This window comes from Chenopodium quinoa, unplaced genomic scaffold (genome assembly GCF_001683475.1).
Source record: "Chenopodium quinoa cultivar QQ74 unplaced genomic scaffold, ASM168347v1, whole genome shotgun sequence".
Classification (NCBI taxonomy): Eukaryota; Viridiplantae; Streptophyta; class Magnoliopsida; order Caryophyllales; family Amaranthaceae; genus Chenopodium; species Chenopodium quinoa.
Genome location: NW_018743212.1, coordinates 3,405,365 through 3,430,542, shown reverse-complemented (window position 1 = coordinate 3,430,542; position 25,178 = coordinate 3,405,365). Strand labels below are relative to the sequence as shown.

The window sequence follows — 25,178 nt, the reverse complement described above, 5'->3', positions numbered from 1 at the left end:
AACACATGCTGCATGTGGGGGGACTGTGTTGATTCTCTAACTTGGTCTCTAATTTTTCATTGTTCTAGGCCAGGTTTGTAGCAATCAAGTATTTGTCTCAGCTTGTGAATTCTCTCAAGCACAATTAACTAGTAAAGTTCAAATTAAGCCAATTAACATTGAGCTAATTAGTCCCAATTTAGCATCATAAACTAAACCCAATGGCATACGTTGTACTTCTTTCTTTATTATGGATCGGGTCCGTAATTTGTGTTTTTATCATAGGTTACGTTTCTGACATGTTATTAATACAAAGAATATACTCATCTCTTCATTTCACATTAGATAATTTTAAAGATTATTTACATGTTTTAGGCTTGTATATAATCCTACTTGATGTATTTGTATACGAGTATGGCTTAGTAATAGTGCATAAATATTTCAAACAAACAATCAACAATACATCGATATTTTAAAGAAATAATATGAAATAAGTAAAAAATTAGTAAATTATAAGTGGAGGGAAATAGTAGCAACGAACTTAGCATGTGTAAACAAACACATATAGTGTGGCTAAGTGACACTAAAAGACACAAAATCATCAAATTGGAACAAAATTTGGTATATAATTCAACCAAAAGTTTGATGTTCATTTTAATTAATTTGGTAAAAGTTGAAGAGGTGTTGAAACTAAACTTGTCAATCTGATCAATTAGGTTAAAAACTACTTGGATCATTATATTTTAAGGATCATTAAAGTTTGCTATTATGGCCTAAGGTTTGTGAATATACTTTTATATTATACTTCGTATGTATTTATCAACATGATACTATGATACGTACTCTACATATTATGGAGAAGTTTGAAAATATATATGACAAAGTAAAACACATGGTAGTAACATGTATATAGTCTATAGATGAGATGTTAGATTGTTAGACTCCTAGCTTTAAAAAAAATAATAAATAAATAAATAAATAAAAAATCAACTTTGATGAATATTCTTTTTCATGATTAACAATCACAACCTTGATGGATATCACATCCAAATTGACCTATTATAGCTAGCTTTATAAGCTTAAATAAATACGGCCATCCTACCTTAATACCTCTTCCCTCATAAAGGACACCTAACATACACTTGACCATAATCTTCCAAAAGAGATAATTGCTTCCAATTTTAGAATAAATAATGTTTTGTGTGGTTCTAATCAGTAGTTGTTTCTTAAAATAGAAGCAAATAACCTGAAATATCATGACAAATTATAGCAACAAGATCATTAAAAAGGACATTACATATCAATTTCAGTTGACTTTTGACTTTTATAAGTCTTCCAAGTGTACTTATGCGTTTATTTCTAAAGGGATAATAATTTCTATATGTATAAATAATACTACGTATTACAGAAAAATTGATTCAATGGACAACTTAATTAACGAGTAAGGTTAGCCTTTTTGACTATAATAATGCAACAATAGATTAAGCTGCTTAGCTAATCCTTTGAATGAGGAAAAGATAGAACTTTGGTAGGATACCAAATCGCAATTTTAAGTATTACTCTAAACTCAAACGTATAGAAAATTACTCTTAAAACTATAAAATTAGCCTCGGACCTAAAAATCCAAATCCGAAATTAATCCTGGAAAAAATAATTTGATTTCAAGTTAGAATGCCACTGCCTAATCAAGGTCTTTACTAATTAAAGTAGTTAATGCGGTTTTAGTAATATTTTAAACTCTATTAAACTATCACAAATACTCCTTATTATTTGATTTTTATTGATAGGATTGTATATAATTTCACCTGATGGATGATGGCGACTTCAGCCCCAATAATTTACAACCAAACAATAAATTCATGCTAATACATACGATGAGGTGAAACTGTAAAAGGAGTAAAAAGTTGGATATGACCCCCCTTAACTAAATGCAATGTTTTTCAGTTTTTAACCAAACCTAAAAAAAAATGTACTCCATCCTGTACTATATTTTCATATTCACAATAAAGATGGATTTAAAATGTTATAAGCTTGAGGGTTACCTAATTTCTCCACGTTAGGAATGTTTTCTTGGGATGATTTACAAAAGTATGATTACTTTAAAACTTATTTACACTTTTGCGTTGGAGTGAAACTTAATTATGGAACTACTGTCTACGTAGGCTCAGATAAGTTTATTTTTATTTTTTTATTTTTTAAAGTAAAACCGCTACCTCAAATAGCGGTTTATGTACTATACCCTTTATAAATTGCTACTCCGTATCTTTACTTGAAGTACTAAAGACAAACCGTTAGGTAGCGGTTTTAGACTATAAACGCTACTTAAGGTAGCGATTTGTCTCTAAAGAAAAAATTACACCAAATGTATTACCGAGCCTACGTGACTGTATTTTCGTAAATAAATTTCATTCCAATGTAAACTGTAAATAAGTTTTTTAAAAGCTATATTTTTGTAAATCATCCTGTTTTCTTATTTCTATTTGACATTTTTTCTTTAAACGTAAGAAGTTGGAAAAGAAGAGAGTAAAATGAAAATGATAAAGTTTATTAGAGGATGTAAACCAATTTATTTATAACCAATATGAACCTATCAGTAATTCTTGAATTTAATAAAGCCATGATGAATTAATCATTTCGCATTCCATATTGAATTTTGCATGACTTGTGGGTTATCCTTAACGTCTTTGATTGACACGCAAACCACCACATCATGTCGAGTATTCTTTTGGCAACGTGATGGAACTCATCTCTTCAACCACAAGATTTCTACCCAAAATGGACAATTATAAAACTAAGGAAAGCAAATTTGCTAGAATCATACCCTAAAAAACAGTTCTAGTACTAAAGAGTTAAAAAGGCATACTGAAGAATCACACCATTATAATGCAATTTACTGTAGGGTATTATCTACTTTCTTTTTAATCTATCTGTAAAATTCAAAATGAATACGAATATTGTTATTGCTAATGGTGAATTATATATACGCACACGTACGCACATTCTAAAAAAAACCAATTGATGTTTATAAATTAAAACTTATAAACGCCCTAATAAAGTATGTTATACCAAGTGGTACAATAATATTTAAATTTCACGAATCAACTAGTTATTGGTCTAAAACTCTGAACTATATCACATGCTGTGAGTTGTATTAGCAACATGAGCTTTACAAGTGAAGAAGATGACCAATGGTATAGAAGATGGTGACATAAGTGTGATTTGGCCAATGAAAACCAATGCCATTAATGTAGGTTCAACCATAAGCATTTTAGATGGATAGTAATTATAGCTTGATGATGATATAAGAGGAGGTGGCTGATCTTAATAAGGGTGTACGGGGAAAGATGTACTAGCAAGGATTCTAGTAGTTATTGTTTTATTTCCATTTTTTCTTTACTCGGTAAGGTATGATGTAAGAAACACCAATCGTTTTTGTAATATTGATATTGATTAAGATATGGGATCGTTGCCTATAATTTATCTTCGTTGTACATATCAAAGTTAACTGGCTTCGACATAAAGTTTGAAAGTTATATACCAATCTCAATCCGCTTAAAAAGAACAAAATTTATTACATCATTATTCAATTACCACCGGGCTAAGCTAAGCAGTCAAAGAGATGATCCTTGAATTTGTACTTTGAGCAAAGAATCTCTTCTCTCATCTCCTCATGTAAGTTGTATGTAGAATTTTTGTTTTTCACTTGACTGTTTCTTTTAACTTTTCAGCTTTATTAAAATAACACCGTCCTTCCAATTTTAAGCTTAAACTCTATTTCACTCTTCACGAATTTGGCAAAAAAGACATCAAATTTAAAGCTGCTTGACATTTGTATTGTGCGTCTGAATTTTCTTCCAACCTTAAGTATGGATTGGTGGGGGCATTTAGTATTTTTAATTACAGAAAAATAATAAATTCAAAAGTAATTAAATTAAATAAATATAGTAATATTATTGAATAATTAGCTTTTTTTTTTTTAAAAAAAGAGCATTTTCCAAAGCAGAAATCTGCAGCTGCAAAAAAAGACAGAATTGGGACAATGATGTCTACTATTCTCCAACATGTAACTTTGAACCGTATACGGTATGTATTACAATTACAACTACTTACAATTTATGTGAGTATAACAAATGCTGTCATAGTATAGGACGACAGTGCTATACTCAAGTTAGACCCCCTAAAACTTAAAAACATGTACTCCTTCCGATTTTAAATACTTGCTTTACTTTTTATTTCCGATCGTTTTTAAATATTTACTCCATTTTCTTATTTGAAAACATTTTACAATATTTAATTCATTTCTCTCAACTACTGAACCCAACATAAATCATATTTTATTAATTTCATATTATCTCCTCTAATTCTCTCAACTACTTTTTCTTTCTACAATTTTTTATTCTTCCACCTGCCTCACTACCTCTATACTTTATTACTTTTTCTAAATTTTTTCCTAAAACTCCGCGCGTGGAGAAATGAATCAAGTATTTAAAAATGGAGGGAGTATAACTAAACTCACATCAAAGATAATCATAAATAAATCATTTGTCGCGTTAATAATTGAGAACAAAATATCCAAACAAATCTATGTCCTTCATATTTTCATATATCTGACGTCACATGATTATGTCCTCCTAATTAAGAAAATCATGTTAGGGATTGATATCATAATACAAATTTTGGACCGTAGCCTTTTGTGAGGGTAATTACAGTATGTTTCAAAAATGGTGCGTGTGAAATTCACCTTCTGACCTTATAGATGTTTGAATTTTTTGAAAATATAAACCAAATTGTCTAGCTTATTTCATATGAAGTACAATTAAAACCAAAAATTTCATCAACAATTTTGTACAAGCTCATAAATCAAATTCTAAAAGGTATACTTTACAGTGAATCTGTGATCCAATTTCTCATATATGGTCCTAAAATCCTAGTGCCCAAGTGGACCTTCAAAGGACTCAAAGAGGTGCATCAAAAAATTAGGGGGGGGGGTCTTTTCTCCAGATATTGACAAATCTTCCATAAGCATTCAGAAAGGATATATTGAACATGACGCATGCCTTTCACTAAGGGCAATTGTTGTTAAGCCCTGATTATTATTAAGCAATTTTACTTTCAGTTCTTCTATTTATCACAAATTATTGGCCTTGTTTGACAATTGACTGTTGGCTGCTGGCTGTTTCTCTTGGCTGGTCTGACTAGTTGTTTGTATTGACTTTTTATGTAGGTTGTTTGACTGTTGGCTGTTTTATATAAAAATGACTTTTCAATGTTAATTATTAATAAATAATAATTATTAATATATTATTTTTCACTAATTAATAATTATTAGTTGTTAATTATTACCTATTTTTAATTAATAATTAATTATTAATTATCATTAGTTATTAATAGTTAAGTATCATTATTAATTATTAATTATTAATTATAATTATTAAATATTATAATTGTTAATTATTAAATATTAATTATTAATGTTAATTCTTAATTCTTAATTATTAAATATTATAATTATTGATTATTAATTATTAGTTATTAGTTATTAATGATTAGTGATTAATGATTAGTGATTAATGATTAATTATTAATTATTAATTATTAATAACTAATTACTAAAAAAACCCCTAGCCTCCTCTCTCTTAAACTCTAGCCTCCATTGTCAATATTGAAGGGGCTTCCATCAGATTTCACCGGTGAAAAGTCCCAATCTTTATTTTCTTTTAAGCTTTTTGTTTCTTAGGTTACAATAATATCTCCCTCGAAAGAAAGGGTTTATCTCCTTCGAAAGACAAGGTTTTTTCGATCTCTTTCAAAAGACAAGGTTTTTCGGACTCCTTCGAAAGACAAGGTTTTATTTGTGTTTAATTTGGTCTCCGATTGTGTGGGGCTACGATTAATTATGGCTCGGATTTGGGTTACGTAATCAGCATAAGAATTTACTTTCTCACAAAATTGCGAAGCGATGACGGATCCACTCAAAAAGTTGTATGAGACAACGAATCGAGAATGTACCGAATTGTTATATTTATGTATTTGGATTCTTAGCCCTTCCCCGATCAATTCTTGTTTGATTTTGTTAAATTTGTTTTCATTATCGTTAATTGTCAACTGTAGATATCGTATGACTTTAATTAATGAAATTTAGTGTCGTTTAGGACTTCTTTCCAAAAAAAAAAAATTACTAATTACTAATTATTAATTATAATAATTTATAATTAATTATTAATTAAGGATAGGAAAGTTATTTGAATGGTAAAAAGCCAAAAGCCAATACCAAAAACTAGTAAGACTAGCTTTTTATTTTTGGCGGAAAAGCCGGCTTTTTAGCCAACAAAAAAGCCATTTACCAAACACTTATTTTGGCTGTTTGATCAAGATGAAAAGCCAAAAGCTAAAAGCCAAACAAAAACTATTTACCAAACAAGGTCATTAAGTACTCCGATACTTGGAGTAGTCATGTTAAGACAGTCGATACCCTAACAAGAGTAAGAAGTCCTAATCCGATACCTTGATTTTCTCTTCGACAACTCAATTATCTTAATACATACGGAGTATATTTGAAGAGAAAATGTTAAAAGATGTGCAAGAGTCTTTTAGAATAGAAAAAAAAAAATTGTTTCATTGATGCCCCCTCACCCGTGTTTAGTAACAATAATAGGTTCTCGTATTTAATCTGTAGCAAAACTTAGCTATGTACCCGTACCCGTTACTCATAACCTTTATGAGTAATACAGAAGTTGAGTCATATGGACCCGAGAGTGCGTGCACAATGCAAGCCATATCACTCCTCATTTCATACTACCTCTGAAAATTTAGCCATGGCTTGACAAAATAAACAAGGATGATGACCACACCCGAGCCTTAACCTGACGCATACAAAGAAGAAGAAAAAAAATAATCGGGAAATCCTAATTCAGATAATAATGACCAAAAACAAGCAGAAAGGAACAAAAATGGCCTGCCAAACTAATGCTTATTAGTTATTACACCTGCAAAGTGCAGGACAAGGCAGAGGATAATGAAAACAAAAAAAAAACCTTGATTAAAGTATTCTAAAACCTGTATTAAACCATGTAACAGTCAGAAGTACTAAATCAGCAGACCCAAAAATTATTTTTCATCAAGGAAATTTGTCATGATGTTATTTCACATAGGTACCAAGTCTAAAATCCTCTTTTATCATATTGAAATAGAATATGAAATGTCGCAATCTTTCTCCAATATCATTGCATCATAATTCCCATATTCAACCTAGGACATTCCATTACCGAACAAAGACCTTAGATTTCATGACATCATATCAGGCCATAGTGTAGATAGTGGATATCTTACAAGACCAAACAAAGGATCACAACGCAGAAGATTAGCATTAAGTCAAATAATGAAATTTTTTAGCGCGTCATTAAGATTGAATTTTACATCAGTGCCGACAAACTCGAATGTTTAGCTAGTTCTAAATCACATCGAATCCAATGGATTGGACTAAAGTCTAGCTCACTGGCCCAATCACATTATTCTTGTGCCTAGATTAGGAAGAGAGCACTTTGATATAAAATTCCTAGTTTACTACCCTCTCGTTGCTCGCATCTAATCATGTAAACCAGAGTCCTAAAACTACATTATCACCCATAATTTGTCCATCAACAATTTTTATATGGTCTTACTTTTGCAAGTGCATAATCATTTGATCAAGTTTCTTGGACTTATTATGCTATGGGTACACATGGGCCCAATCTGGGCGGCCCCTCTTAAGCCACAAACCCAGATTGTTAGAAGCCTAACTATGTGTGACGATGAGGAAAAGGGATACAAGATTCGAATATGGGAGGTGTGGGGAAAAAAAAAAAAAAAAAACCAATGCTTTAACTAGCTTCTAATACCCCTTACGTGACCTGCTATACATCAAGAGTAAGCGTAGAATTCATAATTTCATACTTCGTATAATAGTTAAAAGTAGTCGTAAACAAGTTCTCATTTTAAAAGGTCGCTCTTTTAAATTATGTTCCCCCGGTAAAATCATCAAATTTTACTAAGAAAGAAAGGTTAGCAATTAACTGCCATTGACAATTGACATCTTTCCCTCCAAAAACTATTAAATCAACGACACTAATTGGATCAAATATGTCGTAAGGAACCACCATAATTAACATTGTAGACCCTGTGGGGTTCTCATCAGATCCATAAGCCAAAACAGTAGGTCCTCTACACCTGCTGGATCAAAGGTTCCTATAGTTCATACAGCTAAGTTGTAAAGTCAATACACTCATCAAGGTTCAAGGTGCATCCCTTATCTTTTAGACAAATGATTGACAAATCTCTAAGAATGGATTCATGTGCACCAAGGCATTTTAAAGTAAATTCTGGTATTTTTTGGATTTATTTTTTTCCCTGTATTAAAGTGGGTAGCATTAGGAAGAAAATAAAGCTAAGAGTGAACTCTGAAATTTAACTTTCCTAAATCTTATTTGCACTCTAATGCTTAATTAAATTTCAAGGACCGTGGTCTCTCATTCCTATAGGATCAACTTCGGAAAAATAAAACTTGGGGACTACAAGGAGTTAACTATACTCGGAAATACCTTTCTCTATTTCCAACAAAGAATGGGTAAAAGAGATTGAATAATAAAATGTTGACAAAGGAAAGAGGGAAATTGATTGGTCATTAAAGCTTAGAAAAAAAACAAAAGAAACATAAAAAAAAGAAAAAAAAAAAAATAGTAGCAGGATGTGAGTTATAACTATCATAGCCATGTCAAGGAATATGGCAAAAGACTACATTAGGTCGACTAAAACTAGAAAATAAGGTACTTATTTAACAACTTGCATTATAGTTCAATTAGTTTAGCCTACCCACACAAATGTGGAATGCCTGTACATAAAATCATTGACAAGAAGGGCTTCCTCCATCCCCTACCTAAAAAGGGGCCATTCACATAAAATTACATATACATAACAACAAGCTTTAATTTGAAATAATGAACACATTAAAGATTCGATATACGAGACAAGTTCAAATAATTTTTCTGCCAACAAATTAAAACATTGTCCTCTGTGCTTCAACAAGGGGTACAATATGCAGTAATAGTACATCTACCCAGTAAGGCAAGGCCTACCATACGAAACACTCAGACTTAATTTCATCTTTAAATCCATGCATGAGATCACCTAAAGTAGCTATAATTTATATGACATTCATAAACTACACCCTAATCTAATTGAAGATAGAAATGGCTGCCAAATTAGCAAAAAAGTACTGTGGGTGTACCTAGCTCAAGATTCACCCAAGTGTGGATTTTGCAGTGTAAAAAGCAAGGAATAATAAATAAAATGCACCCATGGAAAAGGAGGCAAACCCAGATATTATATAAGGCAACTTATTGGCTTAAAAATGTAACCAGTGATTTTGCTCAAGCCAGTAGTCATGCGAGGGGGAAGGGAAGGAGAAAATTAAGGCACACCACATTTTGTGGAATGGCTTACAACCAGTCTTACTTTGTTAAGATAATGTGGCACTACATTCAAAGTTAACAGGTAAGGCTACAAGGGGAAAGTTTGAGATAGACATTAGGAAAATCTATTCAAAGATAAGGGCTAAACTGTCCCCTCAAGAGCTTCTTTTTCCGTTCAAAATCCTATATATACAGCATGATCAGCAACTGTTGCATGTGGTAGAAAATTCTTCCTGTTCATCAAAAATTAAATGCTAAACGATTTGAAAGGAGGTTCATTGGAAATACAAAGAGATGCATGCACTTTAAAGAAGTTGTAAGGATAGTGTGCATCAAGTGAAAATTTATAAAGTTGTTTGTACAACCCTGGCAAATTAGTCAACAACAAAAAATTTAATGAAACGTTTGATCAAATTTAAATCCTCACTAAAGTAATACAATCAATATTAATATCAACATAATCCAATGCCCCTAAAGAGTATCCATCTCGGGTGAGGTGAGGTGTTTGGATGTATCGCAGCTTTACATAGAGGCTGTTTACACTTGACCCTAGATCTAGCAACAGTTTTCTACCACTTTACAGAAAATAAGTGTGCATGTTTTATTAAGCCGTAGAATCCTGTTTTACAGAATTGATAGATTCCTCAAAGATCAACGTTTTACCTAAAAGGCTAATACTGATTTAGTGTTCACATACTTTCTCCTCGTATCTCTTCACATAATAATTAACAAAGAAGTCTACATAAAAATACGGAGTAATGTTTTAAGTAAAAGCTGCAGAGGAACAGACAATTACAAATTTTTCAAGACCTACCACTTTATTATAGGGGGAAAAATAAATAACTTCCTCTCATGAATTTTATTTCCAATTAAGGAGAAATGTGACAGGTGAACTGTTAGTAGGGCTGATAAACAAGACCACAAGCAACAGCAAGTTCATACCAAGAGTTAAACATTGTCTTGACTGCCCACTATTGCCATTTTAATTGTATAGGTTTAATAGATTCTGCTACATGTTCAGCTTAAAATGCTGATTCCTCGGCATAAGCACCCCACAGGTTAATGACAAGATACATGTCTCTGGACGACCCCACACGCCACAGCACTTCACAAGCCCATCAGGGATTTGATATTCTAGCCAGCCCCTACCTTAATGAAGTCCACACTAAATAGTGTCTCTAGTCTGCTAGAGAAAATAATGCATATATAGATATATATCATGTGGGATAAGAGTAGTAATTAAATTTTTTTCAACCTAATATTGAGGGTGCTTTCGACATGAGAGTTGAAGCTTGCAGGATACATGGCAATGATCACAAAACCTATGACAACCATAGGGAAAAGAGAAGCCTATATTTTCAATGTAGGTGGGTAAATATTATAGGAAATAGCCATTTGCAGTTAGATTGTCATTAACAAGGAATTAACATATCACCACCGTCCAGCCTCTGAGCCTTTTTTCAAACAAGCCATTTTTTAAGTTCCTCCTAAGCACCTTTATCACAAGTTTATCATAACATTGACTATAGGATATGTGTTTTAATTCTCCTACAATTTTAAGAGAATGCCACCACCTCCTTAAGCCTCTAGATGGTAATCCCCAGTGGTCATGGCCTTTGGATAGTAATTTAAACTCTTAAGCTCTCAGAAAGAAGCTTTTTTACAATGTTCTTTTATGTGCCTAAATAGCATGTATTGAGGCACAAACTTGAACTTAAAGGATTGGGTTTCTAAAACTTCTAAAGAGGTTTAGGAGCTCAGATCTAATTCCCTCGTCAAACTCCAGAGATTGAAAATTTTCCTACTGTCTATCTCAAAATTTTCCTACTGTCTATCTCAAATTTTCCTACTGTCTAACTATGGTCTTTCCCCAAACTTATTAAGGAGGCTCTCCAGCGACCAACATCTTAAATTCTTATATATCACCATCAAATAAAATCAAATTTAATACTATTGGCTCGTTTCACATAGACACCAAGAATTGTAACCTCTTTAAGGTATAAGTGTTTTTTGCCTCCAATCAAACTTCATTTTGTTTTTCTTTTCATAATGTCCTCAAACCTCATATACATTCCAAGTGTCTCCATAATCCCTATAAGAAAAATTCTAAGATCTTCAAGGCTCTACACAATACCCTTGAGCAATAAATAAAAACCACCAAAACATGTTACCAGTTGCACTTACATATAAACTTGTTTAGACTTTGCTCATGAGCATGAAGATGCCCTTAGCATTAGATCTTAATGTTCCAATCAACTCTTAAACCACAAATATAGATCTACAACCTCTCATTATGTGGGGCCTTGAGGTTCCTTGACTCTTCAATTTCAGTACCTCCAGTTTTGTGTTCCTCAGTAATAGTCCTTTTAGTCCTCCAATATAAACTAAGTACAAGCATTTTATCTGGAAAATATGCAGTCGTGCATATAATTCTTGTAAAATTTAGCAAGGATATCCAACTTACGTATTTGATTTGGAAATCTTTGACGGTACAAGTAAAGTTGTCCTCAATTAAAAGACCCATCTAAGCATCAAACAGAATTAACTCTTAAGTTGTCTCATTAAATCATCCATACGCATATTCATTGCATTGGCTAGTATGCTTCAAGTTCACACCTTTATTCTCATTAAGCTTTCAAGAAAATACTTGCTAGGATATCTCCTTGAATTACACCAAGGATAAATAATAGTCTCTTTAGGTCAACAGACTTCAGAGTTCACTAGGTTTAATCGATTAAGAAAAGGTGATAGAACCTCTATGCTAAATTTATGAAGCAAATTTCTAAATCAAACCTGTCCTGACTAAACCAGATTTGGCAAGTGATTTACTGAGTTTATATGTCCTATACATACTCAGAACCTTACATTCCAATGCTTCCATGTATGGCTATATCACTCAAATAGTATAACTTATATAGCCTATGCTTTTGATCAACCAATTCTAGCTCCTAATACTTTTCATAAACACTACAACCAATTCTAGCTCTTGACAGACAATGATCTTAATTATAATTGCTACATCACAATTTCAACAATTTACTATATGCTCTGAACACTATGTTACATTCATAAACAACCAATCACACAAAGAATTTAACAAGTAAAACAGTAGAATTTAGCTTAAAAGACAATTACCCTCATTTCTTGTAAGACAGAACATCATAGCGCTTCCGAGCCAACTTAACACAATCCAACCAATGCAAAATCTGGTAATTGGGATCTCTCTCCACCACCACATCATCCACCGTAATCTGAACCGAACCCCGAAAACCCGAAACTCGGCCACGAACCCGGGCATCAAAACCAATTTGAACTCGGCTAGAATGAATGTTTGCCATTTGGGCAATTGAGTGAACATCTGATGGGCATCGCCGAGAAAAGTAAGAAGATGTCATCTGATTCAACCAAAGAATACATTGGACACACCCAGTTCCATCATCAATGGAAAACCTCAGGAATTTGTCGGGCTTGAGGTCCCGAGTTACGACAACTCCGAATACTTCGACCCGAGAAATGGGGATTCCCTTACGGTAGAAGACAATCGAGTCACGGGAAGAAGAGGAGGAGAGAGAATGGGATTGGGTTAAAGAGTTGAGGTCGAAGGCGAGGAGTTTGACATTGATGTTGTTTAGCGAATTTGGGTTGATTGAGGGTTCATAGTTTGCTGGTTTCTTGTTTGAATGATTTGACATTCTGGAAATTTGAATGAAGTTTGTAGGTTTTTCTGGGTTTTGATGACTTTACAAGGAAGAGATTGGTTTTGGCGGGGAAGCTATGGTGGATGTGATCAATTAAAAACCTAATTAGATTTGGGTTTGGGAATCTAAAACCTTTTATTTTTTTATGAGAACTCGGCTACTGTAGCTTAAGAACAGTATTTCGGTTACTGTTGAAAATGAAGAGTGATAATAAGACTTTTTTGCCCTTTTTTCCAAGCTTTGATCAAAATCATCATTTTTAGGGTTTAATTGGGGGTTTTTACAAAAATTAGTGTAAAATTGATCACCTAAAAGGAGATCAGCTGATATCTCCGGCAGATGCGCTTAGAAGTCTGGCAAAAAAGCAGCAAGCAACAGAAGTTGGAAATCTGCTTCAAATTATGATGTTGGTTCTTGCTTTTGTACTTGGTCATGTTTTGCGTCGCCGTAAATTTTATTATCTTCCTGAAGCTAGCGCTTTTCTTTTGATTGGTATAAATCTCCCTCTTTTGATTTGTTGAACTAGGTATTTTTTAGTTAATGTTGCATGTGTGTTGTTTTTTGTCGATTTCGATTCTTATTTGCATGATTTTGGTCCAATATGGAGTGTCTAAGTGCTGTATTTGTATTGGAGTGTTGAGTATTTGTTACAAGTACTTGAAGTAAAATAAAGAGTCAGGGTAGCATATATGTTGTTATTGATGCTAACACGGGGTGTCTGCTATTTATATTATAGTTTTGGGTGTTATTGGTGATCTGATTTAATCCTTTTTTGTTCCCTTTTATGCCTGATGTTTGCTGGAATGAATGAAGTGTATAAGTGTTGTATCTATGCTTGAGTGATGAGAATCCAATGTGGGTACTTCAGGTGATCATGGGGTTTCCGGATACCTTTTAAAAAGTGTAATTGGTAAGATGGTGCATTTAAGAGAGGGCCAATGGAGGGTTTTGGGTGAGATTAGTTTAAAATGAATCCGTAATTGGAAATTTACATGATTACATGCATCTTAAAGCAGAAGCTGATTACTGTAAATATTGTCCATGTATGATAATTTTATACTTATGGCGGTATCACTATTTGTATAACTCTTTTGAATGTTATTCTGAAAGAGACCTTCCTATTAAATTGAGTTTTTGCTGTCAATTATCATACAGTGAATTTGATGGAATTTCAGGTTTACATTTGCAAAGGTAGATGTTATCTTAGTTAATTATCTGAAAGTGAATTAATTGTGGTTGAGTTGTTCTGTTCCAGACACTAGGCAAAGAGTGATAACATAGTGTTGGTTGCTAAAGTAAGAGCTCGCAACTTTGCAGAAAGGTAGCTCTTACATTCAAACTGCTTTATGTTGCTGAAATTCTTCTCTACATGATTCTGTAAGTTCTCTCTCATCTCTTGTCTTTCCCATTGCAATCTCTCTCATCTCCCTTCTTCCCCTTTTTCCATCCTTCCCTACTGATTTTTTTTTTCTTTTTAAAACGAGAATTTAGATATTTTGGGTTTAGGGTATAGTAGGATCAATGGTTTCTGATGATTTTTTTTTTTTTTTTTTTTTTTTGAGATGCTTATGCCCCATTTTGATGTCACAGTATTACTTCTACAATAGGTCATGTTTGATTGGGTTGGCTAAATGGCTGCAGCTGAGAAGCTTGACTAAAGATGGGTTGTCTTTAGTACTGTCAAAACGGTTTTACAGTTTGGTTTCGGTTTGGTTTGAAATCGGGTCGGTTTGAAATCGGTTTAAATGTCTTACGGGTTGGTTTTAGTTCGGTTTAAATAATTATCGGTTCGATTCGGTTTCGGTTTATTCTTGAACGGTTTAAATTCGGTTCGGGTAGTAAACGATTCGGTGCAAACGGGTTGCGGTTTGTTAACGGTTCGGTGTAAACGGTTTTTATCCCGTTTTAAATTCGGTTCGGGTTGTAAACGGTTCGGGTTGTAAATGGTCCGGGTAGTAAACGGTTCGGTGCAGACGGGTTGCGGTTTGTTAATGGTTTTTATCCCGGTTAGAAACGGTTCGGTTCTTTTTTAGTTCAGTTTTATTTTAGTTCGATTTATAACTGGTTCGGTTTGTTAGCGAGTTCGGTTCTTCTATGATTTAACATTATTTGGATCAGTTTTATTTTAGGTTTACTAAATTACGGTTCGGGTCTGTTTTTGATTTTAAAAAATCGGATTTTTATCGAGTCGTTCAAAATACTCCTAGTAGGAAGTGGTTTGTAAAATGGTTCGAATTATAAGCGATTCGGTTCATAAACGGTTCGGTTTATAAGCGATTTGGTTTATAATCAGTTCGGTTTATAAACGGTTCGGTGCAAACGGGTTGCAATTTGTTAACGGTTCGGTGTAAACGGTTTTTTATGCCAGTTTAAACGGTTTCGGGTTAGAAACGGTTCGGTTTAGATTTGATTCAGTTCTTAAACGGTTTAACGTTTACTCGGATCGGTTCGGTTTCGATTTTACTAACATACGGTTCGGGTCGGTTTTCGGTTTCATAAAATCGGTTTTTAATCGGTTCAGTTCTCATTTGGATCGGTTGAAACGGTTCGGTTTCACCAGTTCGGTTCGGTTTTTGACAGTGCTAGTTGTCTTATTTAGATAAATTTATTGTGAAGAGTTATGAGGTTGGGATTAGTAAGACTGCTACTTTATTGTGGAAGTGTTTGGTTGTTTTCTTTAATTTTTATTTTTGGATGGCATGAAGAGCAAAGAGTTACAATATAGCTGCAGATTATGTCTCCAATATGAAACTTTTAATAATGGCTAAACTTGAGTGAGCAATTAGCTTAGGTTGTTTGTTGACTTCAGGTTGCAATTAAGGTGATTTTCATTGATAACTAACCCTTAATTTTACCACTCTGAGCTATGATTTCTATTTGTCAAATGTTAGTCTTATAATGTTTTAGGTTTGCGGTAATATTCCAAAGACCAATTTAACAAATCAATTTAAGGCTTTGTTTAATCTTAATTTTGAGGTTTGAACTTATGGTTTATCATTATTCTTTTTAAGTAATGAGTTTATTGTAATTGTGTCTACAGCTTTGTTTATTATCCCTGAGGTCATGATTTGCTTTAAGTGTATTTTTAGATGAGTGGAATTACTTTTTGTTTGTTACTTTTCAATTTGCTTTGATTGTTCATTTATTTGCAGTACAATATCATGTGACTTTGCCATTTTAGCTTAGGGTTGTGCTTTAGATGGAAATTTTAATTTGAATTTAATCCTTTTGATACTTTATAATTGTACATTGTTTCTATAGTTATCAGTTGAACTTGAGGTCCTTTATTCTTTTCAATTTTGTTTAGCTTTCTTATCAAATGTTGATTCCATATGACTGACTTTTTCTGGTTTTTCTCTGTTGTTCTTCTTTGGTTTTAGTGCGCTCACCTGGAGCTTGATCCATCAAAATAATCTGTGTGGATTACTAAAGCAAAGCTTGGAGTTGTTGCGCGAGAATTTTGTTCAAGCGTCTTCAGGTATACAGACTATACTCTACAATTTACTACTGAAATCTTGATTGAATTGTGTGGGTGCATGTTTATAATATGATCGACTTTTAGGGGCTGAATAAGTAACTCTGGGCTATCCTTTTTATCTCATTGCTTAGTCTATGCTTTGTATGCTCTCTTTGTTTTTATCTGTTACAAATGACAACTCATGAATGCTTTCTTAGCTGGGGTATGCATAAGCTGCTAATTATTAGCTTGTAGGAAATTAATGCTATAAATTGAGAATTGAAGGTAATGAGAGTTATTTTCTCGGGAAGAACAGCTTAATGAGAGAAAAGGTGAATTTTATCATATTTTTGGTAATATATTCGTGTCCGAACGTTAGTGCCTATTTTTGAGTTTTTCTCCCAGATTTTATGATGTGGGTTTTTGCTTATTTTCTTTAACTTGTTCTTTTTGCTGTTTATTGACTGTTTTTTCCGATTATTCTTGCTTTATATGTGTAGAGATCAACAAGGAAAGATGGGAAGCTTGAATGAAGATTGAAGTGATAAGCAACATTTTCCTCTCTTAACGATCAGTGAAAGAGTGAAAGAGCAACATCAAGTTAGTTCTAATGCTTGTCTGAGGCCTTTAGTTCTTTGTTTATCTATGTGTAATCCATCACTCATATTTATTTTGGTTAATTGAATTTTGGAATTTGGGTTTTTTTTTTTCCTTTCTTATCGTTTTTACCCTATAATTAAAATTTTAATTTGAGTAGTACTTGTCCTGCTATTTTTGATAGCTTAGGTAATCTTGGTGTTACGGAGTAATTGATTTAACTAGAATGCTAGAAGCAAGCAATACGAAGTATGAATGACCTTTTTGTTCTTATTATTTTCTTTCTTCCCCATTTGCAGGTAACACAATCTGCACTTGATAAAGCAAACTTAACTGCTAAAGATCTTTCTGCAGTAACAGTAACTATTGGTCCTAGATTAAGTTTTTGCTTGTGTGGTAATCTATTTGGTTGACTATCTGTGTGTCTGGTTTTATTTACAAAATAGAAAAATAGCTCACAGTTCTTATAAATTTGAGCAATGGGCATAGAGGCCACGTGTGTTAAGCAAAAGCTTGGGAATATGGTTGAGGAGATTAGGAAAAGAAGTGATGACAAAAATCTGTCTATATAAAATTCTTACTTTTCTTTTTCTTCCAAAACAACAAATATTGGTTTAAACGTGAAACAAATTGTGAATCTCCTTCTATAGCAGTTCATCATTAGTTAACCAAACTAAGGAGCAATTTCCAGTCTAACCGATTAAACCAAACTATAAACCATAACCTCTCTCTTTCCTTAATTTCCATTTTTTAGCATCTTTAAAAACCAAATAAGATGTTAGTTATCAGAATAATTCATCTCTTAATTTGTTTCATAGTTGTTGTGTAACAGTTCTGTATTATTTTCTTCATATTATATTTCCTAACATTTTTTTAATCATTTTACTTTGGAAGAAATAACAAGATTATGTGTGTTGTTTAATCCAGTGTCCATCTCATATCCATTAAATTTGTTTTGGAAAATAGTATAGATATATTTTTCTTCTGCGAACTCTGTAGTAATGCAGCCACACAACTTCTATTGCAGGTGGAAACTATGGAATTCCTGGAAGATTGCATAGATATGTATTTGGAAAAGTAAGTGGTATGGTTCCTCGTTTCAGGTAAGAATCACAAACCTTGCTGCTTATGATGTGATTATAATCAGTTACTGTTCATAAGCTACACAGCAACTATCCTCGTGTCCGTTTAGATATATTTTTCTTCTTCAATTCAATGTTTACAGGTACTTTTGTCCAATTAAGAAGCCTTCTAATTTAGGAATTCCTAACTCTGTAAAAAAGTAAAAATAGTTTTGATTTCTTAATCTATTGTTATTGTCAAGTAGTTATAATTTTCAGGCCATTTAGAGTTTTAGACACAATTGTTGGTATGACCTTTGTCAATAACACCTCCCTAATCACCTCTTTGTTGACATTCTGGAGTGCCTTTGTTTCCTATGTGCCTGCTGCTCTGTTTTTTCTTGACTTCTTAGCTCTTTCTTTGACAGTGAATGGGAATATGCCATACTTCCCATCATAGAGTAGTTCCCCATTTATGTCATACAATGGCTTCCCAATGATTGTCATGAACATTGCCTTAAGCTTGAATCTTCTTAACTGTTGTGTCTTGTAGGGATCTTCCTCTGTAGGAAGGAGATAAAATCTCCTTTTATCAGGATTGAGATAGAACCGTTTCTCATCTATGTGTATGACATGGTTCATGTCAACAAAAGTGGGGTCCTCATTTGCTGTGAGTAGGTTTATATGTGACAGAACCCATTTCATTCTAGCTACCTTGTGGTATGATGTGTGTGTTCTCAGCCTTCCCTTTTTCTTCAAATTATGAAGAGTGACATGAGAAATCTTCAAGGCAACTGCATAACTTCTTTCTGTCTGCCTTAGATGTAGAGGGACTGACTGTAGGAATACATCTGAAAATTCCCTTGGCTTTGGACCTATTCGGCCGTACTTCTTAGTCCTGACATCAATCAAATTCCCCTGTGCCATTTGTTTTTTAATGTCAATGAATATTCTAGTGATTGTTGATTTGTGAATATTGAATTGAACTAATCTTGCATTTTCACCAACATTGCATCAACAATTTCCCTTTTCTTTTGCAAAGTGAGCTACTTCTTTTGTGTTTGTTGATTCCCAACTTCATTGAATACTTGCATGTCATTGTCTTCATCCTCTTCATGTGCAATGTGAACATCTTGTGTGCCTTGCTACCCATTTCTTCTTCTTCTTCTTCTTCTTCTTCTTCTTCTTCTTCTTCTTCTTCTTCTTCTTCTTCTTCTTCTTCTTCTTCTTCTTGCATGTTTTCATTTTCTGTTTCATATTGCTCTAAGTCTTCATCTTGCATTTCTTCTTGTTGATCATAGTAGATTTCTGTCATTGTTTCCTCTGTTAGTATTTGATCACATCATAGAACAAAGCTTCAATAAATTATGCCATGCCTTGTGTCTGATTTTTTTTTTTTCCTCAGATTGAGGTTGATGATATAGGATTGGCTGCTGTTTTTTTTTTATTTTTTTTATTTTTAGGAGATGAAGCTGCCCTAGGTGAATATGTAGATAATGAAGGTTGCTAGGTGATGAAGATGATGAAGATTGAAAATGTGAAGCACTAATTTTAGTTTAGGGAATTTTTTGGGTAAATATGGGCTAATCATGGGTAGTTAGTGCTAACTTTTGGGTGAACATTTGATCTTTTGAAAAATTTCTGGTGTGTAATTAAGTGTGCATCATTGAATGCTTGTGGCAGATTTGGGGGCTAATATTTATAAGCCTCATAAATGATGAATACTTGGGTTTTTTTTTTTTTTTCAAGTAAAATGAATACTTGGTTTAAATATGTTGTTCTTTTTTTAAAAAAAAAAATAAAATAAAATAGAAGGGAAATAAAAACCCTCCCAAAATTTCACTCAATTCGAATTCTTTGTGAAAAATTGGGAGGTAAAACAAATCCCTCCTAAAATTAGCATATTTTCCCACCAATTTGCAAGTGGGTGGGTCCTACTTTCTCTCTCCTCTTCCTTTAATTACTTTATAAAAATTTTCCTAATCTTTGCCCCTTAAGTTTTGCCTTGGTAACCGCAACCCCCTCCAAAATTGCACATAACATTTAACGGAGGTAATAATATAGATTATATTCTTATTGACTTATTGGCCATTTTACACAATAAACTAACTAACCAAATGCACCTATGCCCCCAAAGTTTAATTGCTTTGGCGAAACTTGATCTTTAATATATTATGCCTACTTCTTCTTTCAAAAAAAAATTAACTACTGCCTAGTTATAAAACACTATTACGCAAAACGCTAATAAAAACAATTTGTCAAACACGCTAACATTAAACCTTTAAACTCTAACAAGCTAGTTTAAACCGTTAATAGAGATAAAGTCGAGAGTTTTCCAAAAGATCAGTCATCACAATTTATATTTATATCCATATCAAAATTTTAATCCATATCCATTTATCTGGGAGCATATATAAAAGCTGAATTCATAAAATTGATTAAGTTAGTAATCCTCACAAAGAAAAAGATAAACATCTACAGTTAAATTCCCCTCTCTCTTTCTAATGGCAGATCAAGGAAAGCGGGCTGAGATCTTTGAGCTCGACAATGGTTCAATGCATGTAAAAATCTCAAACTATGGCTGCACAATCACTTCTTTATCAATCCCTGACAAAGATGGTACATTTATTTTCAATAAAATTTTTGATCTTTTCATCTAATTTAAGTTTTTTCCTTAATTTCTTTTCTGGGTTTTATTATTGCATGTATGATAATTGATGGGTTTTGTCTAATTTTCGTGAAGGTAAACTTGCGGATGTTGTATTGGGATTTGACTCTGTCGACCCTTACCTGGTAATTTATCTCTTTCTTTCCAGGATTTTGCATTGTATTAATAATTTTTTGTTTGAATTTTTGTATTTTATTGATGAAAAACGTCTGTTTATTTCGCAAATTATCTAGATTTTTTGGAATTTCTGATGAAAATTATTTTAGATGGCATGAGCTTGTTGGTTGAATTCATGAACATTGTGGGATTAATAGGTTTATAAATGGGGTCAATAATTATAAGATATGAGTATGAAATTTAATAATTTTAGAACTGTATTGTAGATCAATTTTGGAAAATCTTAAAGGTTGTAATGTTGTCATGATAATACACTTAGGTAAGTCAGTAAGTGAGACTTTTCTTGTAGTCAACCAAACTCAATTTTAAATCCAAGCCCAAATTCGGATCCTGAAACGAACATGCTTGTATTTGCCTTTGAGGCTGAATGCAACATCAGTTGTTCTTCCTATTGAATTTCTTACATTTGAGCTGTCGGGTTTCTTTGCAACAAGTAATGATCTATGATCTTCAATGTTTCTGTCGCTAATTAATGTCTAATTATTTTTAACCCAGCAAGGAGCTGGATCATATTTTGGTTGCATTGTTGGTCGTGTTGCAAATCGAATTAAGAATGGGAAGTTTACACTTAATGGAGTTGAGTACTCTTTGCCTGTGAACAATCCCCCAAATAGTCTCCATGGTAAGATAAATTTAGCTTCTGAGATTCTTAAACTTGTGTTATCTCTTATCTCTGCGACTGTTGACATATGAGATGATATTATTTGTTGCTTTCCTTTGTTTATAAATTGTCATGTGAGACTCCCTAGTCTTGGTATTTAATTTCTGAATCCTCTTTATGATATAGTAAATATTGACTTCTTGTTGTTGAAGACAGAATCTGATAAATATTATTGGATCAAGCCTTCACTCTGTCTTCTTTATGCCTGTTATCTTTCAAAAGGGTGTGACTGTGTTCTTTATATACTCTCTGAACTGTTAGAATTAAATGTGGTAGTGAATTGAATTTAGGTATCCCTTATTGACCCTAAACTTGAACTATGTGGTATTGAATTTAACTTACTCCGCCTGAATCTATTGCTTTTGAAATAAGTGAAAATACAGCAAGAACGCTGAAGGCCTAGGTTTTTTTTTTTCTCTTTTTATATGATTATCAAGTGCCACATTGCATTTATGCCTACATTAATCTTGGCCCAAAAAGTGACCTGGTGGCCAAAGCACTACAATTGACATTATTTACATCTTTACAATGTGAACTAGTTCCAAATTGGGCCATTGTTTCGCTTGGATTCTAGTTCCATGTGGATTAGGTTGGACATCGAATTATGTTCCTTTTATCTGTACATTCCCCTTACGTGTTTCCTTATAATTTTAGATCTTTTCATTTAGGTGGCCATAAAGGATTTGACAAGCAGATATGGGATGTAGTTGCCTATGAGAAAAACGACACTCCCTCGATTACTTTTAAGTATCACAGTCATGATGGCGAGGAAGGTATGCTCTCTATTGTCACTTCCCTCTTCTGCTGACTACTGAATTTTTTTAGTGTGTGTTTCAGAGTTTACATCAATGAACATTTATCATATTTTACACCTTGTTTATACACTAAATTAAGTTTTTGGAAGAGAATACAAAATATCACTTGGTATATTTTTAATTTTCAATCTATTTGTAATTCCTTACCGTGTTTCTGTAGGCCTGATTAATATGTCAAAAACATTTTGAAAGAATCTGCTAACGCTATACTCCAATAGAGTCAAACTTCATAGTACAATTTTCTAACATTCACCTATTTGTAAAATAAACTGATGCTAAATCTATTCGTTTTCCAAACAAAGCCCTAAGAAATGTTCTTCATGAAACAGGTTATCCTGGTGATCTTTCTGTGACTGCAACATATACTCTTACTTCCAAAACAACCATGAGGCTAGACATGGAAGCTGTGGCTGAGAACAAGGCCACTCCAGTCAATCTTGCTCAACATACATATTGGAATCTAGCAGGGCACAATTCAGGGCCTGTGCTTGACCATCATATTCAAATACGGGCAAATCACTACACTCCAGTTGACGAGAACACAGTCCCAACCGGAGAAATTGTCTCAGTTAAAGGCACACCATTCGATTTTACTTCGGAGAAGAGGATCGGTCAGGATATTGATAAAGTTGGCATGGGATATGATCACAATTATGTGCTTGACTGTGGGGATGAAAAGACAGGATTAAAACATGCTGCTAAAGTCAGGGAACCTTTGAGCAAAAGGGTCCTTGACCTCTGGACTAGTTCCCCTGGCATGCAATTCTACACTGGTAACTATGTGAATGGAGTCAGTGGGAAAGGTGGGGCTGTTTACAACAAACATGCTGGACTTTGTCTCGAGACGCAAGGATTCCCGAATGCTATTAACCAACCGAATTTCCCTTCTGTTGTTGTTGAACCTGGTAAAAAATATCAGCACAGTATGTTGTTTGAGTTCTCAATTGCATAGAGTGTCTTTTGTAGGTTCTGTTTTAGTATTTCCTAAATAATATGTCCCACCTGTGTAATGGCTTGCAGACTGATTCCGTAATAAATGAATAATGAGTGATTTTATTATCCTTTCGTATGCAAAATTTGCCTTGTGTTATACAGTTCGTAGTTTGTAAATTGTACTGATGTTGGTTAATTAGATTAATCTGCAAAAAATTACTTTAGTTTGAAACTTGTGAGTTATGACCATGCATGAAGGCATGAAGCCACCGAGTAATTTTCATTAGCTTTTTGTCAGAAGTTGACATCGTGTAAGCCAAAGGCCCAAAAGGAATTCCACCCCAAGCAGCCAGGGTTGTGAACCCTGCCCAAGCAGCTAGGGTATGTTAATCTTGCCACAAAACATAATGATCCTAGACCAGTTCACAATAGACGATAAGTATAGCTTAGGTAGAAACTCTGTCCTTGTGGTATTTTTATCTCTCATTTTGGTCTGAAAGTACGAAGTGTATAAGCCGCAGTTACATTCTTCTCCTTAAATGTGTTTAACATAGTCCAAGTCAAGTTGTTGGGAAATAAATGATGAGTAAAAATTAATTTCTTTTAATGTGTTATATCAGTAGCAGGAGAGAATCAAACTGGTTTATAATTCATGCCCGAGCTGTTCAATCCAGCTCTTTTCATCAACAATCACGAGTTAAAGGGATCATTTTGAATTTGCATGTTATATATTCTGAAAGGATCACAATAGTAATGGAATGAACACAATAATACTCTAGAGGGGGGGGGTTGAATAGAGTATGGGCGTTTTTCGCAAAACACAAAATATCAAGGTCTTGAAATTAATTTCTAGGCGGAATAAACTAATTTCAGACTTAAAGTCAAGGCTTAGAAAACAATTGATACAGCAAAGTTGATTGCTAATCAGAAAGTTAGATGCGTTTGTTTGAACTTAGCAAATGATCAGTTTGAACAACACAAAATTAAGTGCAAGAACAGAAAGTAAAGAACACAAGGTAATTGTTACGAAGTTCAGCACAAAGGCCTACGTCTCCGCTTAGGGTTGTTAAACCCGTAGGATTTTAACCAACTTTTATTTCTTTCCTTAGAGTTCTAAAGCAACCTAGAAGATCTCACTATCTTCTCTCCGTAGCACCCCAGCTACACCTTAGACACTCAGTTCCTAGAAATAAAAGCTAACACACTCAAACAACTTCGAGTATTATAATTTTACTACGAAGTGTATCACTCAAGTATTACAATGTTAAGCACAAGTGTACACTCTCGTATTTTTTTCCCTCACTTTTTAAGTAATAGACAAACTATGATTGAATGAGAGAAAGTATAACTCTAGAATGGCATAAAACTTCTGAAAAACTTCGATGATCAAATCCAGCAAGTCTTCACGCTATTTATAAGGCTTTTAGGCTGATTTCAAATGTTGCAAAACTGACTTCAAACGGTTTGAAAGTCTTTAACAGAATTCCTTAATTCTTGCTTCAACGGAATTTTCGATTCTTTTGAAATTCAAACGTTGTGGGCTGTTGCATTCTGTTTTCAACGATTATCTTTTTGAAGATATCAGCCAGCCGTAATCTGTTACAATTACAGGCTAACAAATTCCTTGAAACAAGGTTAGGCAATATAAGATAAAAGTATTCAAAACATGATTTATTTATCTTAACC

General features: G+C 33.3%; 2 protein-coding genes across 5 annotated transcripts; one reads left to right on the top strand and one right to left on the bottom strand.

The window, feature by feature from the left end:
* Window positions 1-9,314: 9,314 nt before the first annotated feature.
* Window positions 9,315-13,139, bottom strand: LOC110734469 (CST complex subunit STN1-like). Its single transcript, XM_021914631.1, has 2 exons — window positions 12,561-13,139; window positions 9,315-9,658 (listed from the first exon to the last, which is right to left on the bottom strand). The coding sequence occupies exon 1, from the start codon at window positions 13,115-13,117 to the stop codon at window positions 12,563-12,565; it is 555 nt and encodes a 184-aa protein (XP_021770323.1). The 5' UTR covers window positions 13,118-13,139; the 3' UTR covers window positions 9,315-9,658; window positions 12,561-12,562.
* Window positions 13,140-13,527: 388 nt separating this feature from the next.
* LOC110734468 (aldose 1-epimerase-like) lies at window positions 13,528-23,649 on the top strand. Of its 4 annotated transcripts, XM_021914627.1 has the most exons (11): window positions 13,528-13,615; window positions 14,379-14,500; window positions 16,504-16,601; window positions 17,081-17,180; window positions 17,477-17,573; window positions 18,205-18,280; window positions 19,702-20,857; window positions 20,982-21,031; window positions 21,579-21,705; window positions 22,413-22,517; window positions 22,889-23,649. In XM_021914627.1, exons 7-11 carry the CDS (start codon window positions 20,743-20,745, stop codon window positions 23,509-23,511), a joined length of 1,020 nt encoding a protein of 339 aa, XP_021770319.1. In that variant the 5' UTR covers window positions 13,528-13,615; window positions 14,379-14,500; window positions 16,504-16,601; window positions 17,081-17,180; window positions 17,477-17,573; window positions 18,205-18,280; window positions 19,702-20,742; the 3' UTR covers window positions 23,512-23,649. The 4 variants fall into 4 exon arrangements, with proteins under 4 accessions (XP_021770319.1, XP_021770322.1, XP_021770320.1 ...); XM_021914630.1 differs by lacking the exon at window positions 17,477-17,573 and having other exon boundaries at window positions 20,750-20,857; XM_021914628.1 differs by lacking the exon at window positions 17,477-17,573.
* The last annotated feature ends 1,529 nt before the right edge of the window (window positions 23,650-25,178 follow it).

Bases quoted from the DNA above. Each gene is read 5' to 3' on its own strand.
- LOC110734469 (XM_021914631.1), bottom strand. From the start codon at position 13,117: ATGTCAAATCATTCAAACAAGAAACCAGCAAACTATGAACCCTCAATC.
- LOC110734468 (XM_021914628.1), top strand. From the start codon at position 20,743: ATGGCAGATCAAGGAAAGCGGGCTGAGATCTTTGAGCTCGACAATGGT. The intron at 20,858-20,981 runs GTACATTTATTT...ATTTTCGTGAAG, and splicing joins ATCAATCCCTGACAAAGATG to GTAAACTTGCGGATGTTGTA. The intron at 22,518-22,888 runs GTATGCTCTCTA...TTCATGAAACAG, and splicing joins CAGTCATGATGGCGAGGAAG to GTTATCCTGGTGATCTTTCT.